The sequence below is a fragment of the Pipistrellus hanaki genome, assembly GCF_964339955.1.
Source record: "Pipistrellus hanaki genome assembly, chromosome: 11".
In the NCBI taxonomy this organism is placed as follows: Eukaryota; Metazoa; Chordata; class Mammalia; order Chiroptera; family Vespertilionidae; genus Pipistrellus; species Pipistrellus hanaki.
Window position 1 is genome coordinate 26902736 of NC_140513.1, and position 16100 is coordinate 26918835.

A 16100-nucleotide genomic window follows, 5' to 3' on the forward strand; every position below is an offset into this window, starting at 1 on the left:
TTTGGGACACGAATGTGAGGGCAATAGTGGTACATGTTGGCCTAGTAGTGGGAGTGGGGGTGGGGAGTTAAGGAGGATGGGCTGGTCAGGATGGATCAGTGGAGTCGAGTGAGGTAATGGAATGGTGAGGGAGGACGAGTGAACTGTAGGAAACAGTGGATCCGTGGCAGTGTGGGAGAGAAGGCTAGGACTAGTAGGAGAGAATAGAAAAGGGTCCGAGATCTTGTGGGGGACACAGGCCAGGAGTCACAAGGAGAGAGAAGGTTAGGGGTCAACAGGGAAAAGAATTTGAGGGACCAGTAGGAGAGGTCTGATCAGTAGTCATTGGCGGTGAAGGTCAGAGTTCACAAGAGAACAAGTTGGAGTGTTACCAGCTTACGTTGCTGCGGTTTGTAGGGCATCTTCAAAGAAGCAGGTAGCACCTTAACACTTGGGAGCGTCTACAAAACGCTCCCTTTCCTGAAGACAGGAAGCTTGTCCGTCCCCTCGATCACGCACGAGAAATCCGGATTCACTTTCACTTCAATTCTCGGTCCCAGGAAACAGCGATCTTTGGGGAACAGCGATCGTTGTGGGTCTCCCCACCTTTGCCAGAGCTAATCGGCTCCTCCCGGACGCGGTTACCTAGCAACCAACCCGCAGCCAGGGCGCAGGCGCCTCGGACGCCCCCTAACGGCTTCAGCGGGTGGCGGGGCAGGGCGTGCGGGGAAGCTCAGCTCCGCTAAGTCCCGCCCCCTCAGAATGAGTGGACCCGCGGCCGCGCGCATTCGTAGCCCCTGCGTGTGGGCGGGGCCGGGGCGCCCAGACACCGCCCACTCATGAATAATGCACATCCAGGCGGTGCCCGGACCCGGAAGTGGAGTTGCCGAGTCACCGCAGTGGCTGAGCTGTTGACAGGAGGCGGTGGCGGAGGAGGAGGCGAGGCCAGGCCGGCGGCTCTGCCCCGCCACAGCCGCGGTGGTGCTAGGCAAGTCCACGGAGCCACGCGGGCCTCACCCCGCCAGCGAAACTCCTGCCCCGCCGCTCCCACCCGCCGGTCTGCTCGGCCGCCGCCCGGCCGCCCGCCCTCCTCGTCCAGGGCGGCCTAGTCTGCACCACCCCACCGGCTCCTGGGGCTGCCGCCCCGCGCGGTCCCGTTGGCGTCCCCGGCCGCGCCCGGCCTGGGTTCGCTCGCTCGCCGGCACCATGATGGAGGAGATCGACCGGTTCCAGGTGCCCACCGCGCACTCGGAGATGCAGCCGCTGGTGAGGGGGCGGGCGGCGGGCAGGCCAGGCTGGGAGGGGGCGCCGCCCGAGGAGGAGGAGGAGGAGGAGGAGGAGGAGGAGGGGGGGGGGAGGAGGAAGGGAATCAGGCCTCGGGAACTAAGGGAGCATCTTCTATGGGGCAGAGAGAGCCATGAAAACATATCACTTGGGGAGGGTGACCTACAGGACCTGAAAACCGTGGGAGAATCCGCGAGGTGACCGCAAAGGGGCCTGTAAGGGCGGGGAGCACGGCCTGAGGAGGCAGGCCGAGGGAGCTACGGGGAGCACTGTCGGGTGGAACCGAGAGGGCCACAATGGTGCACACCACCAACGGAGGCCCGTGGCGGGGAAAGAAAGGGAATTGTCATGGGGCGCCGTGGGCGGCAGGCCCGGTGGGCAGGCGTGAGCGATGGGAAGGCGTTTCGCCCTGGAGGCCTGTGATGCTCAGAGCGGGGGAGGGGACTGGAGGGCCGTCGGCTGAGTGACACTGGGAATAGGCTCGTAGCGGAGGAGGGGCCGGCCCGCCAGTTTGCTGGGTATGGATGGGAACGCGGGGGCCGGGGTCTGTGGGGACAGGGAGCTGTGGGGGCCGGGATCTGTGGGCGCAGGGATCCGTAGGGGCAGAGGTCGGTGCAGGACCAGGGAATTCCCTTTTCCGGAGGAGAGCGCAGGTAGTCTAAGCCGGCGGCACGGTAGCCGGGAAGGAGAGCGCGCAGAGACGAGATGGAGAATCTGAGGCGCGGATGAGAGGGGCTCCCGAACCGACAGGCGAGGGGACAGGGCTGCGCCGGGGCCTTTTGGAAGAGCCCCCATCATCCTAGGCCTACGTGTTTGGAGCCCTTGCTGGGCGCCAGATCCGACCGCCGGCCCGCGGTCCCCGAGTCTGGGAGGAATGATGTCATCGCTGCCGGCGCAGAGGGCATGGAAGGGGGAGGGCAAGGCGGGCGCACCGTGGCCAGGCCCAGGGCAGGCCGAGCCCGCTGCCCACCGCGGCGGGGGGAGAGGGGGAGCACCTGACTGGCTTGCCCGCCGCCTAGTGGGAGAGAGAGAAAGAGAGAGAGAGAGAGAGAGAGAGAGAGAGAGAGAGAGAGAGAGAGAGAGAGAGAGAGAGAGAGAGAGGAGATCCAGGGAGTGCCCTGTGTTCTCAGTTCGCTTTTCCTTCTCTTTCCCCCTGGAGTCTTATGGGGAGCTGGAAGGAGTCAGGGCAGGCCAGGCACCTAAAGGTTGGAGCCCTATTCTCTGAGTTCTGTTGGAACCTAGCAGAGCTCTCAGGACTTGCAGATACGTACTGGGCTCCCTAAGGCTCTTCCCTCTGTGCTAGGCCAGGAGGTGAGGAACAGGTTCTAGCTTGGGCCTCCAGGCCCCTGGCTGACAGATGTGCTTTGTGGCTTCCCGAGCAACCTGCCCATTACAGCAGCCAAGACAGGCCTTGGTAGGAATCCATGACCTACTCTAAGCCACACTTTCTGGGAGATGGCAGAGAGAATCGCTAGAGGCTACCTGGCAGGAGATACAGTAAGTCATTTCCCCCGTTTGTGACTACTTAGACAGTTCCAGAAGCCAAAAGAGAAGCTGCACAGAGTGTACCATATTAAAGTGGGAGAGGGATGCCAGCCTATGCCATCGTTGGATTATTTAGGGGGTCAGAAAAACTTGGTGCCAAGTGTATCCCATAATATTGAAGAACTTTGGGCTGGGTTAAGAGGACTTTCCTTTCTGGATTATTTTCCCAGCCAACCTGGTTTGTCAAACTAGATTACCCTTCCAATTCTAAGGACCTAATCAAGAACCCAAAGGGAGGGTGGATGGAGGAGGAGGAGGACGTCCAAGTGAGTCAGAAGAGCCCATTGAATTGGTTCTTGCCTCCCATCTGGGGTTCCTGAAAAGGGAGGCAATAACTGTGCAGGGAAAGGGGGGAAAGAACTGAATCACTGGGCTCTCTCAGTTGTCCTTGGTGCCTCCAGCATTGCCGAAAGTTTTTAATGATGGTTTGAGGGAGTAGTGGTCCTGGAAGACGCCCAAGCAGTGGCTCTGGAGTAGAAGTGCAAGGAGATATTAATCAGAAAAACTAATTGCCTTCAGACCTTTTTCTTGAAGCTTAAAGGAGTCCTTCTCTGCTAGGGGCTGCTTTGTTGCAGTTGAATGAGAGCCTTATGGGGGTAATAATACAGCCATCCCCCATTTGAGGGCCATCGGCATTGACCTACAGATTTCTGTTACTTGATTGTTGTCCCCAGGTTGAGGCCCAAAGGACTCCCAAAACTCCTTAAATGCTCTGAATGTTGTTGAGACCAGCAGAATTTTGTGTGGTGTTTCCCCAAGAGCCTTCATTTCAGGGTATAAGGAATCAAGATGGTATACCATAGAAGAGAAAGGCAAAAATGGCTTGTTAGGAATATTTGGGTGGACCATAAAAACTAGGGCCCCAGCCTTGAACTCAGCTGTGACCAATTTTATTTCTTGCCATTATTTATTGAGACCTCTGTCAAGGAAGTCTCTCCTCTTCTTTGGACTTAGTTTTCCCATTTACTAAATGAAGACAAATGATCTCTTTAAAGTTTAAACAAAGCTCCTCACTCTCTCTTCCAAAGAATCTCATAGGGACTTGATATTACTGATTCTGAAAATTCATCCACCTTATATTTATTGAGCATCTGCTCTGTTCTAAATACTGCATTAGGTGTTAGGAACACAGTGGTTAACAACAAGATGCAAATATGGCCCTGCCCTCCTGAAGCTCACAGTTCAACAGAAGTTTATTGTTCTTGCTTACTCCCTCAGGGTGAGCCTCTCTGAGGGCAGAAAGGGGGCTGTCTCCTTAAACCCTAAAGGAAATGAGGCAATGCTGGTGTCAGCATCATTCCCTCTTTCCGGACTAAGCTGTACTTGCATAGGCCTGTCATATGGGCTCGATCATCAAATAAACCTCCCCTACTCACAGTAGTGGGAAGAATCCAGAGGCCATCCCTCACTTGGAAAAATGAGCTCTGAGGGGAGAGTATCTTTATTTATTTATTTTTTTATCATTTACTTGAAAGAGAAACTCGAGCTTAAAAAGGAGGCCCAGAGGAGTGGCATGAGCTGGAAGAGAAGGCACAGCGGGCAGATCTGGGTGTTTCCAAGGTGCTAATTTAAGCATTAGTTCTCAGCTTAGTGGGAAGCAGCCATCCCTGCCCTGTTCATGCTACTGCTGCTGTAGCAGCTGCAAGGAGCCTTCCTCTGCTGGGGGGAGGTGGGGAGGGAGTTGGCCTGAGGGCGTGGCCTCCCTCTTTTCCCATCACACCAATTATTTAATTGGCCTGGCGGCATCTCGGCAGCTGAACCAGACTTGGGCTTATCTCTAAGAGCTCCCCACGGTCTCTTCCTGTCTCTTATGAAAAGAACGAGAGCTCCTCTTGGAGACCTGGTCCCTGGGCTCCACTCCTGCTCTTTCCTAGATAATCCTTAGTGTGTTTGAGCACAGATTTTCCCAAAGAAACTGCCAGGGAGAGGCACATCTTGTATGTCAGTTCTGTGTCCAAACCACATAACTCACTGATCTGGGGACACACCCATCTGTCAAGGCTCTCTGTTGAGCAATTGGGTTGAATTTGGGCTATTGTTTGTGGCTCTATGTCTGTCTGCTGGGCTGGTTGGTGCAGTCTCACAGTCTGCCTTCTACTTGGCTATAATTGGAGAAGAAGAGATTTGTGGAAAGCAAATCACAAAAATGGAGCTTTTAAGCACTTAATTGTGTTGGGCAAAACTCTGCCTCCTATGCTTTCAGAGACCAAAAAATGGCATATGGCACCAGACAGGGTCTCTATACACTTGACCGAAATGCTAGCCTGAGCTCCCTGAAACCTAGGTTGTCTGTTAACTCCTTTGTTTAATTCATGAGCATATGCTCAGTTCCAGGTACTTTAAGACTAAGACAATGAGATCTCTCCGGTGGTTGGCCAGAAGGATGGATTCAAAGGCTATAGGAAGGTTTTAGATACATGCCAGGAAAGAATGGAGATCAATGGAGGGTGCTCCTGAGAAAGGATGACACCTCTCTTGGGAGAAGATGAAAAATGCTGAAGTTCTGACCCTTTGGCCATCTGAGTCTTAAAAGTAGTTTCAGACTCCTCCTGCCTCTTGACACTCAGGGGTGGGGGATGGTCAGGACATCAATTCAGTGAATAGACCATAATAGCTCCTGAAAAGTGGCAAGAGTCACTATGCAAAATTAACCTGCATGTATTATGTGCTCAGAGAGCCTTAAGTTGCCTCCTGCTGGTCAGATGACTTTTCAGTTTAAGGGTGGACTCTTCTAATGGGTCCATATGGCTTATGACCTAATAGTATTTCTCAGGTTCTGGAATGAGGCCCTTTCCTCTTTTCCTGTATTGCAAAGTGAGGATCAGGTTTACTTAGACCTCTACCTCATCCCTGACTACTTATCACCTCAATCAACAAATACTAAACCTACCTTCTGCCTGCTAGATGTTGTGCTGGGCTCCATAACATAGAATTTTACTCCAGGGATAAACATAATCAAGATGGACTGAGGTACAACAGAGTAGTGAGCACTGCAAAAGGAAGAACCAGGTCCCCCAGGGCCAAAGGAAAACAGAAAGGGCTTCCATTAAGTGGTCAGAGAAGGCTTCACAGAGGAGTCACTGCTGGACTGACTTTTAGAAGAAGTGTAGAAGGTTGGCAGATGAGACGAGTTCAAGAGTTCCAGGCAAAGGACATGGAGGAAAAAACAAAAAGGTGCATTTAAATGATGGATGGGTTTTTCTTAAGGGAATAACATCATCAAATTTGAGTTTAGGACTAAACTTCAGTAGTGGATAAGAGATTAGACAAGGTAAGATTGGAGGTCAGAAAATGAATATGAAGGTGGGTACAATAATAATACAGGAAGAAATTATTTCAGCCTAGAGCTAAAAAAGAGGAAAGTATATATATATATATATATATATATATATATATATATATATATATATAACCTAAGCGACTGTCCAACTGTCTGACCAGTAGCTAGGATGCACAATGATCACCAGGGAGAAGACTGCTCAACACAGGAGCTACCCAGCTGCAGTGACTTGGCAGATACATTTCTTGGGTGACACACCCAGAACCCGAGAGGAGGGAGCCCAATTCCAGGGTGCACCACGGGAGACCCTCCCTCTCATAATCCTGGACTCCTCCGGGGATGGCAGAGAGCCGGTTTCACCCGATCCCCACAGGCCAGGCTGAGGGACCCCACCGGTGCACACGTATCTGTGTCCTGGGCCTCTAGAATACAGATATTAATTAAGTGGAATAGGCAGGATGTAGTACCTATTTGGAGGTGGGATGGAGAGTTTGGTAGCGAAGGATGCATCTCAGGTTTCTGGCATATCTGGATGCCAAGAGGCACCATCACCACCTCCAGACAACTCAGAGGTTTGTGTATTTGCTTATGGGAGAAGGTTGCTATTTTCCTTTGCTGTGTGGTTGGAGCTGCATTCTTGGGGTTATGGGGGACTCAGAGTCCTAGAAAGCAGAGGAGCAGAGTGAGACCGGTCCCTCAGCTTCAAAAGGATACAGAGAAAAGCCTGCCAATGAGTACTTTTCCCCTGTGATGGATGCAAGTGAATTAGTGACAGCAAGAGGCCATGGTGTTTTATTCATTTTTTATTTTTATTTTTTCTGGCAGCACTTTGATAAAGAAAAATAAAATCATTTCTTGGCTAAGAGAATGTTTTATGTTGTAGCCTTTTACCATCATTCTGGTCAAATCTACAGTTTTCTGACTGATTGGCTGAGCTGGGCCCTTTTACTGATTTCTTCTAGAATGAATGTATGAATTACTGCTTCACCTGCAAGAGTCAGAATGGAAAAGGACACATATCTCCTTTCTCTAAGACAAGCCTGGAAAGCTTCAATTGGAATAGAAGTAGTGCCCAAGCTGCTGTCTTCAGGCAAGGTGTGCCAAGGGAGCAGCCTTCTGGGATAGATTGCTCAGAGGTGACTTGGCTATTTAAAGGCCCCAGTGTAGCCTCTGTAGTCAGGCACTTCCATAGTAGCTGGGAGTCAGGCTGAGTCATTTCCACCCCGGAGCTGGCTGCTGCCTCCCGGACTATAGCCCCGAGTGAACGGAAATGTAAATCAGAGCTTTCTCCAGTTGGACCTGATTAGCCCCAGGGACTCTCTCCCCTCCTTGAAAGGGCGAATGGAGCCTTGTGTCTGGGAAGGGAACAGGGGAGACTCAGCTTCTTGGGCTCGGCAGGCTCTCAAGGCATTGTTTCCTAAGGAGACTCTGGTGGGAATCTGGCCATCAGGGCGCGAGAAAGGAAGGAAGGAAGCAGGCGGAGCTGAAACCAGCTCTGATCTGACTCTGCTCTGGAATTCAGAAGCTGGAACTTGACCAAAGGCCTCACTGTGGGGCAGCCTAGTGACCTAGGGAGGGACTCTGGAGTAGTGAAGCAGTGGAGGAAGGAGGTCTAGAGAGTCTGGCCTGGGGGAAGGGTAGATGGGGATATGTTGGAGTTTCCCTTTACATTCTTAGAAGCCAGTTCAAGCAAATATGTACTTGCATATTTGTTGTTATTCAAAGATATCAAATTGAGGATCAGATGGTTGACTGTCTCTCTCTCTCTCTTCTGTCTCTCCATCTCTCCTCTCTCTCATCTCACCTGCTGATATTTCCCATTGCTTTCAGATAGAGAAGGGAGGTGGGGCTGAGGGAGAGAAACATCGATGTGAGGAGACACATCGATTGGATGCCTTTGTTCAGAAATTGAAACAGCCACCTTTGGTGCATTGGCTGATGCTCTAACCACTGAATAAACTGGCCAGGACTAGTTGTACTTCTTGAGGGTCAAGTTTCTGTGATGATGATGATGATGATGATGATGATGATGTTGTATGAGAGTGCGTGCACAAATAAGAGGGCAGTAATGGCCATAAAGGGTGTTCTCTGAATGACTGTTCTAGCCCTGAGAAGTGTAACTATGACGAGAGGCCACATCCAGGCAGAAGGAGTCCAGCTGCTGTGGTTCCTGGCCTGATTTTGCCTGTTTTCATCACCAGACTCTTGGCCGTCATAACCAGAGTCCGCCCAGCTATCTATTTAGAACAATACCTGAAGGGGCACTTTAAGATTTATTGTATTAACTGCACCCAAACTGTGCAATGGGAACCATATATATTTTACTATGTAGTAAACTTAAACATAATTATGTACAAACTAAAAATTATTTATAGTTCCCATATTAATTTCCAATTTTAGCTTATAAAGGAATTGGTGAAGCACTCAGCCAACCATGGCTTAGGCCAATATTGCCTGTATTATAGCTTTAGGAATATTGGTCCTTTGAGATACTTTATGGAAGAAAAAAGAATCTGTAGACAAATTCCTTTGGGGAACACTACACACTATCCTGTCGCAATGTTTACTAGCATTATAAAGGCTCTGAGAAGTTCTGCAGTAAGTAAACTTTTCCAGCTTTATTTAACCCAATGTTTCCCAAGATTAAGTAACCATGGAAACTTTTTTCATGTTACATCTATTAATATCTTACAGAACCAATGTGTTTTGGGGAAACTCTGTCTTAGAAATTAGTGTTTCTTCTGATTCCGTTTGGAATTATTTTCTTTTAAATTCTTTTGAGCCTCTTTTATAACCCACACCATTTCCCCATGCTAGTCTCAATGTGATGTTGCTGCTTTGAATCAGGGTCTGAACTATTTCCATCAGTAGGAAGATTTTAGTGAACTTTGCTCAGGTGCGGAAGCCAATACTAAGTGCCCAGTTTTTCTCAATATATTCTTTTTAAGGGGGTTTATTTCCCTTCAAGTTCCTCTACTAACTGTTGATGTGGCAGCATTTTCACCTTTAACTCTTTTTGACAGCTTCATTGAGATATTATTCATACACTGTACACTACCCATTTAGCACTTTGAGTTCCAGAGTGGCTGCTGCATGTTTCTCCTTTTTACCTATGGGGTATGCGCTGCCCTTTTGTGTTCTGCTAAGGAGGAGAGAATATAAAGATTATAGTCCAAAGCTCTCATCAGGAAGAATCCATCTCAGTTGGGATTTAAACTGAAAAATGGATTCCCTGATTAGGGTTTCTCAGTACTTCCTCTGCAGTACTATTAAATGTCCCCGCTGATCACAGCAGCCCAAGAGCCATTCCTGCATAATCACGTTACATATGTAAAACGTGGCCTACTTCATGTGCTATAAAAAGCATGGGTGATAAGCAGATTTCATTCCTTATGCCAATGCCCATTGACCAGTAGTGGCTGCCTGGAGCATGTACTAAGGTGGATTCTGAGGCAGAGTCCTGGCTCAGTAAGGAAGAATGACATGGTTGTTCTTCCATGTCTTCATGGTCTTCGGCAGGGGAAACAAACATCACTTTTAGGTCTCTGCTTGCCATTCTGGCAGCCCTGAATCATCACAGTTATCCCAGGCAAAGAGCACAGGAAAGAAAGACTTTAGGAGATGTTAGCTAGCTCGGCTTCACTGAGGGGCTGGACTCTTATGATGTAGCTCTTTAAGAAGTGAATGGAGAAAAATGATCTTTCCTGCTCTGACATTCAGCATGGGTTTTTAAAATATTGACTTGATACAAAGTTAATAATCCTATATAATAAAAGGCTAATATGCAAATCGACCAAACGGTGGAACGACCTGTCCCTGTGATGCACACTGACCACCATGGGGCAGACGCTCAATGCAGGAATTTCCCCCTGGTGGTCAGTGCACTCCCACAGGGGAGCACCACTCGGCCAGAGCCGAGCATACGGCTGGCAAGTGCAGTGGTGGTGGCAGAAGCCTCTCTCGCCTCCACAGCAGCGCTAAGGATATCTGACTCGAGTGGGCCTAAGCCATTAGTCAGACATCCCCGAGGGCTCCCAGACTGCCAGAGGATGCAGGTTAGGCTGAGGGACTCGCGCGCGCGCACACGCACGCACTCTCCCCACCCCCACCCAGGGTGCACAAATTCCATGCTCCAGGCCTCCAGTCTTTCATAAATAGATAGGCCAGGTAAGAGAATATCCTTGACTCTGCTTTATACTGTACACTTTATTCAGTGGACCCTGCAGAGCAGATAAGAGGGGGAAAGAGACGGATTCGGGAAGAAATCTCATAAATTTCACATAAATGGTTAGTCAAATTTAAGGTGAAAATATAAGCCTTGACCAAAGAGGCAAGAAAAAGGAATAGGCTATTAGAGGAGACCCTTAAGCCAGCAGTTACTGGAGAGGAAAGGCCCAGCCATGAGCTATACAGCCTTAGCACTCTTTCCCCCCACCCCCACCCCAGGCTTAAACAAGCCCTGTTTCTTTCCTCTATCATTTTCCAGGAGACGGGTTTCCCAATCCCCAGTCACCCTGGCTGCTCTAGTGGGTACTTTTGAGTTTCTCACTGCTGGAACTAGACACAGGCCTCTCCTTGTGACCTAATCAGCCCAAACTGCTGTAGGGCTGCCATTCTCCATAATAATGGTATTATACTTCTTCTATTGGGAGTTGAGGTTTATGATCATAATTAATAACTGTACCTATTGTTACACTGGACTTAGGGCACATCTGAAATAAGCAAGAACCTGGAAGGACATCTTGGATTAGGCTGGCTGCAGGTTAGGGTCCACTGGGGGTAGTGAGATGGTGAATTTATACTTATTAGAAACTATGTCACATGTGTGTATTTTGGCTCTTATTCTCAGAACAGTAGCTGGCTGAATTCAGCAATGGAATTTAAATAAAAATATAAGTAAAGCTATGTGGTTAGGCAGCCTACAGTAGACCTTCAAAGAGGGATGTGTTTATATGGACAGGAAACTTGCATAAGTTTACTATATGACATAAGTCCCAGAAAAGTTAATGTGCTGTTAGGCTGCATCAATAGAAGTATAAAATTAGTTCTTAGGAGGTGATAGTCCTATTCTGCACTAGTCAGCATTATCTGAAGTCCTGCACTCTATGCTGATGTCATCATTCAAGAGAGGAAGTGACTGGTATGATGAAAGGAATCAAAACCATATCATGTATGGGGGCGGGGGTCATATCATGTGAGAACAGTTGGGAAAACTGAGGCTGTTCAATCTATTTAATAAAACAGTCTCAGGGAGCCCTGACTAGTTTGGCTCAGTGGATAGAGCGTTGGCCTATGGACTGAAGGGTCCCAGATTCGATTCCAGTCAAGGGCATTTACCTTGGTTGTGGGCACATCCCCAGTAAGTGCCTGATCGATGGCAGCTGATGGATGTTTCTCTCTCATCGATGTTTCTAACTCTCTGTCCCTCTCCCTTCCTCTCTGTAAAAAATCAATAAAATATATATTTTTAAAAACAGTCTCAGGGAAAGCATTTTATGGTTTTCAAATGCTTACAAAGGACTGGAGTTAAGGAAGGAAAGAAGGCTAGACTTTTTATTATTTATGGCTACACAGGGAGGAACCAGGGCCATTGGATGGGAGTGTGAATATGCTTTTACCTCTGAACTTCATTGCTTCCTGTTCCCTGGAGTAGCAGTTTTTAAACTGAGTTCCTGCAGAGAGCCACACTCTTTCTAAAGTAGGAGCTAGGAACAACATTCTAGCAATAAAAATGGCTTATTATGTATGTGTAATATAAACATATCAAAATATCCACTATGGAACTTAATATTGGCACCAAAGGGAACCAATCAGGAACTAAGGTTGACCACCAATCGGCCTCCTTAAAAACTTCCTAATGGAATCTCATGTTTCAGATCCTTCATTTAGTCAGGAGCTGAACTAAGGGGTGAGTCAATCTCTAGGAACTCCCATGAGAGGATTTCATTTGAGTATCAGTGAAGGGGTGTGGCTGTCAGGGTGAACTAAAGAGGGGCATGGGCCTCAGGGCAGGAAGGGGCTGTGTTTTGTGGTTGTAGGAAGTTGGCTAGTACATTCTAGGTCTACCACTTTTGTTCTGACCTTTGTCCAGGCTCCTAACCTCTTTCAGGCTATTTATAAAATAAATAAGATCATGTAAGTGAAAATGAACTGTAAATTGCTGTATCATTTCTGATCTAAGGATTGATCCTGTTTAAGGGAATCGTGATTTCCATTTCTATTTGTTTGTTTTTAATTGTCTAAAGTTTTATATATGTCTTCGCAGCCCTATTTCCAACTTTTGTCAGTGTTTCCCAATGGAGCTTTTATGGGGAGAGGGTAAGAAGATGGTTTATTCTTCTCATTACCAAATGATAAGAGTCCTTAGCCTACTTGATAGCACCATGATGAGGCTGGGCTAGAGATGGAAGTGCTTTGTGTTTCCATTGATTCCCAGAGGGGGTTCCATTGAGTGGGTCTGGATTGGAGGAGGCCTTGTCCCTGCCCCTTCCTGCCATGGCTGTTTCAGAGTCCCATTGGAGTGGAGTCTTCCTGAAGCACCCGCTCCTGATGCCAGTGGAATATGTCCTTCTGCTGTCACTGCCCCCAAAGGCCAACTCTCATGGCTCAAGAAACATTTGAAAAAGTCCACATTGCTACTCCGGCTACTACTCTCCCCACAGAATAGTAGGCTAGAGAAGGAGGCCATTTCCAGTCTACAGACCTTCTTCAAAATTTTAAAACATTTTGTCATGGAGAATTCTAATGTATACAAAGTAAAGAAAAGATGAAGTGAACCCCCTAGTACTCATCACCCAACTTAGACAATTATCAGCCCAGGACTAATCTTGTTTCACCTATACCCCACCCACTGGACTACTGTGAATAATTGCTTCATCTGTAGTTCTCTGTCTACTGTATTTATGCAAACTGCTAATTACATCTCAGGGTTTGATCCGATTCAAATTTAATTTTTGTGTGAAGAATACTTCTGAGTGTGTCCTGTGTACTTCCTATTGCATCATATCAGGAGGCACAGGACATATCGTTGTCCTACTTTTTGTGTTGTTCAGATTGGTTAGTGGTGTAGTTAGGCTGATCTCTTCATCACAAAGATTCCCCTTCAGTCTTTTCTAATGTTTTAGCAGCAAAGGATAGTCATTGCCTCAATCCATTATTTATTTTTTTAAAATATATTTTTATTGATTTTTTACAGAGAGGAAGGGAGAGAGATAGAGAGCTAGAAATGTCGATGAGAGAGAAACATCAATCAGCTGCCTCTTGCATACCCCCTACCGGAGATGTGCCCGCAACCAAGGTACATGCCTTTGACCGGAATCGAACCCGGGACCTTTCAGTCCGCAGACCGACGCTCTACCACTGAGCCAAACCGGTTTCGGCTCAATCCATTATTTCATCAAGAGTTCCCTTCACATTTAGACAACAAAGAGCCCCTCTCAATTATCTGCCTTCATCCCTCAAGGTATCACATATATCTCTAGCACTTTCTCCTTGGGTCTTCTTTTTCTATGACTTCTTTTATCCTATACCATCATTTCCTTCCTTATCAACCCAAGGAAATGATGGCCCTAGGAAGTCTTCAGGCCACGGGTACCCGCCCTGCTTCACTGCAGACTGTGTTTCTGAGGGGGGAGGGTCTTTACTTGGCGTCTCTTATCACTGAGACAGCATATTCCCTCCATGGAGCTCTTGGTTCTGCTCTGTGAATTCTGCTATAACCATACTGGGGAGTAATGGCAGCTCTCCTGGGAAAGAGAAGAGATTTTTCTCTGTGGGAGAAAGTGCAATAGGGCCTGGGTTTAGTTTACCTTCCCAGGAATTTCTGAGCAGCCTTCTTCTATGCTGAAGAGGGTCTTTCTCACTTGTTTCCTGAACTTTCTGCCCCAGCAGGAGCCCTGGCAGGTAGCCAAGCCTGGTTTCTTGTTTAGCAGGGCTGTGGTCTGGGAGAGGCTGGAGGAGGGGTGGGGTGGGCAGCACTCTTAGGTCCTTTTCTCCTTCCAACCAACTTCAAAAACCCACGAGGACTAGGAAACAGTTGCCACCTTCTGGTACTTTAGATTCCTGTGCTGCCCAGGATCTCCACTCCTGGTTTCTCTCTTCACATAGGAGAGAATGTGGAAACTATGCCCTTCTGTGTGTGCACATGCCCCCGAACAAACAGTGCATGCACCAAGGGCCCTGCGAACCAGCTCACCGGGAAGGCCTGCAGAGGCTGAGTGCTGCTTCCTGCAAACCTGAAGCCCTCCCTCCCCCCAGGCTCTGTCTGCCCACAAAAGTGTTGCAACTCTGTCAGCCCAGGCTGTTAGTCTCCGTAGTTATTATGTCCAACTGAAGCATCTGAAGGGACAGGAAGTCTGAGATGTGGAGGCTGACTAGGGACTGGTGCTGCGTCTAAAAAACATTGGGGGTTTTATAGTGACAGCCCATCACGCAGTATAGGATTTCTGATCAGAGCCTCACCGCCCTGGATGTCCCACTTGCATCCCTCCACATACCTAATTCTCCTTTGGGTAATGAGGATGTTGAGGGACTCATTCCGTCTTGGTTAAGAGACCTATTGTAGATTACTTCTTTGTTCCCCTCTCTTGGATGGCCACAGCAGAAATTGTGTGAAACCCTCTCCCATTCCTTCCCATGAAAGGAGATATCAGAGCCTAACTGGTTTGGCTCAGTGAATAGAGCGTCAGCCTGCGGACTGAAAGGTCCCAGGTTCCGGTCAAGGGCATGTACCTTGGTTGTGGGCACATCCTCAGTAGGGGGTGTGCAGGAGGCACCTGATCAATGTTTCTCTCTCATCGATGTTTCTAATTCTCTATCCCTCCCCCTTCCTCTCTGTAAAAAAAAAAAAAATTTTTAAAAAGAAAGAAAGAAAGGAGATATCAGAGCAGCGTACTGCCAAGTAGCGGGGATGCCCAGTGCATCCCTTTACATTTCAACAGCTTCCCCCCTGCTCCTGTTCTAAGGATTCTAATCCTTATCATGGCCTGCAAGGCCTTATGTGGTCGAGCTCTGCCTGCCTCCCTCTCCAACTCATTTCATATCACATTAACCCCCATCACTGCATCCAACCTTGTTGGCTTCTCCTCCACTTCTCTGATGTTCCACGTTCCCTTCTGCCTGGAATGCTTTCTCTTCCCCTTTTTCAGTTGACTCTTACCCATCTTTCAGATCTTAGCTTAGCTAGAATTTCATCACAGAAGAATTCCCTTAAACTCTAGGCTTTGTCAGTAGCCTTATTCCTATTGCACTTTTATATTTATCATTTTTCATATGCTTGTATTATTTATTCTACTCACATGGATTCTTCTGAAAGCCAAGTTTCACGAAGGCAGAGACCATGTCTATTTTTACTTCCTATTATGTCTCCTGTGACTTATAAGGTGCCCTATGCATAGTAAACATTCACTAGACATCTATTAAATGAGTGAATGAATTAGCTGAATAAATTCAATCTTTTATCTCCTTTACTTGGTAACTATGTCATATCTACCATATTCAACCATACACCCTACAGATGTGTGTCCTGCTGTTTATAAGCACTTACTGTGCATCGGCTACCAGACACACATTCATTTAATCCTTTCAACAATATGAAGATGGCATACCCTTAATCAACAGAGAAGGCAAGTGACACCCAAGGTCATGCAGCTAGTAAACAGCAAAGCCCAGTTTCAAGTCCAGGTGTGTGGAGTCTAGACTCATGTTCTTAACCATAACACTACACTGCCCCCTTTTGGCAGTTTGGAGAGTTGTCCCTGGGAGCCTTCTGTCCCAGCCTTGGTTCATTTCATCCCTAAATCAATACTTTTTGGAATTTAAAGCTCCAAGAAGCCATGATCCAGCTTCAGCCCTCCTGGTTTTAGGAGGGGCTGTGGGAAGGGAATTTAACCGGACTCCCCAACGTCCCAGGGTGCATGTGTCTCAGGGTCTGCCTCCCATCTGTTTTCCACGGTCCCTTTGTTGCCTTCAGGGCTTAATGAAATGTCCTGTTTTAAAGACCAGAACATTTCAC

General features: G+C 48.0%; 2 protein-coding genes across 9 annotated transcripts in view; one reads left to right on the top strand and one right to left on the bottom strand.

The window, feature by feature from the left end:
* The window catches only part of DNAI1 (dynein axonemal intermediate chain 1), a 52269-nt gene extending 51653 nt beyond the window's left edge, over window positions 1–616 (bottom strand). The window contains exon 1 of the mRNA XM_084897988.1: window positions 372–616. Within this exon, the coding sequence (XP_084754114.1) occupies window positions 372–401 (30 nt within the window). The 5' untranslated portion in view covers window positions 402–616. The remainder of the gene's footprint in view (window positions 1–371) is intronic.
* The window catches only part of FAM219A (family with sequence similarity 219 member A), an 81074-nt gene that overhangs the window by 34061 nt on the left and 30913 nt on the right, over window positions 1–16100 (top strand). For 2 of the 8 annotated variants that reach the window (XM_084898018.1, XM_084898023.1), the window contains exon 1: window positions 855–1245. The exons of 2 other annotated variants lie outside the window; for them this stretch is intronic. In XM_084898018.1, the coding sequence (XP_084754144.1) occupies window positions 1186–1245 (60 nt within the window). In that variant the 5' untranslated portion in view covers window positions 855–1185. Of the gene's footprint in view, window positions 1–854; window positions 1246–16100 lie in introns of those variants that run through there. 4 more of the 8 variants (XM_084898021.1, XM_084898025.1, XM_084898022.1 and 1 more) reach the window with 3 other exon arrangements.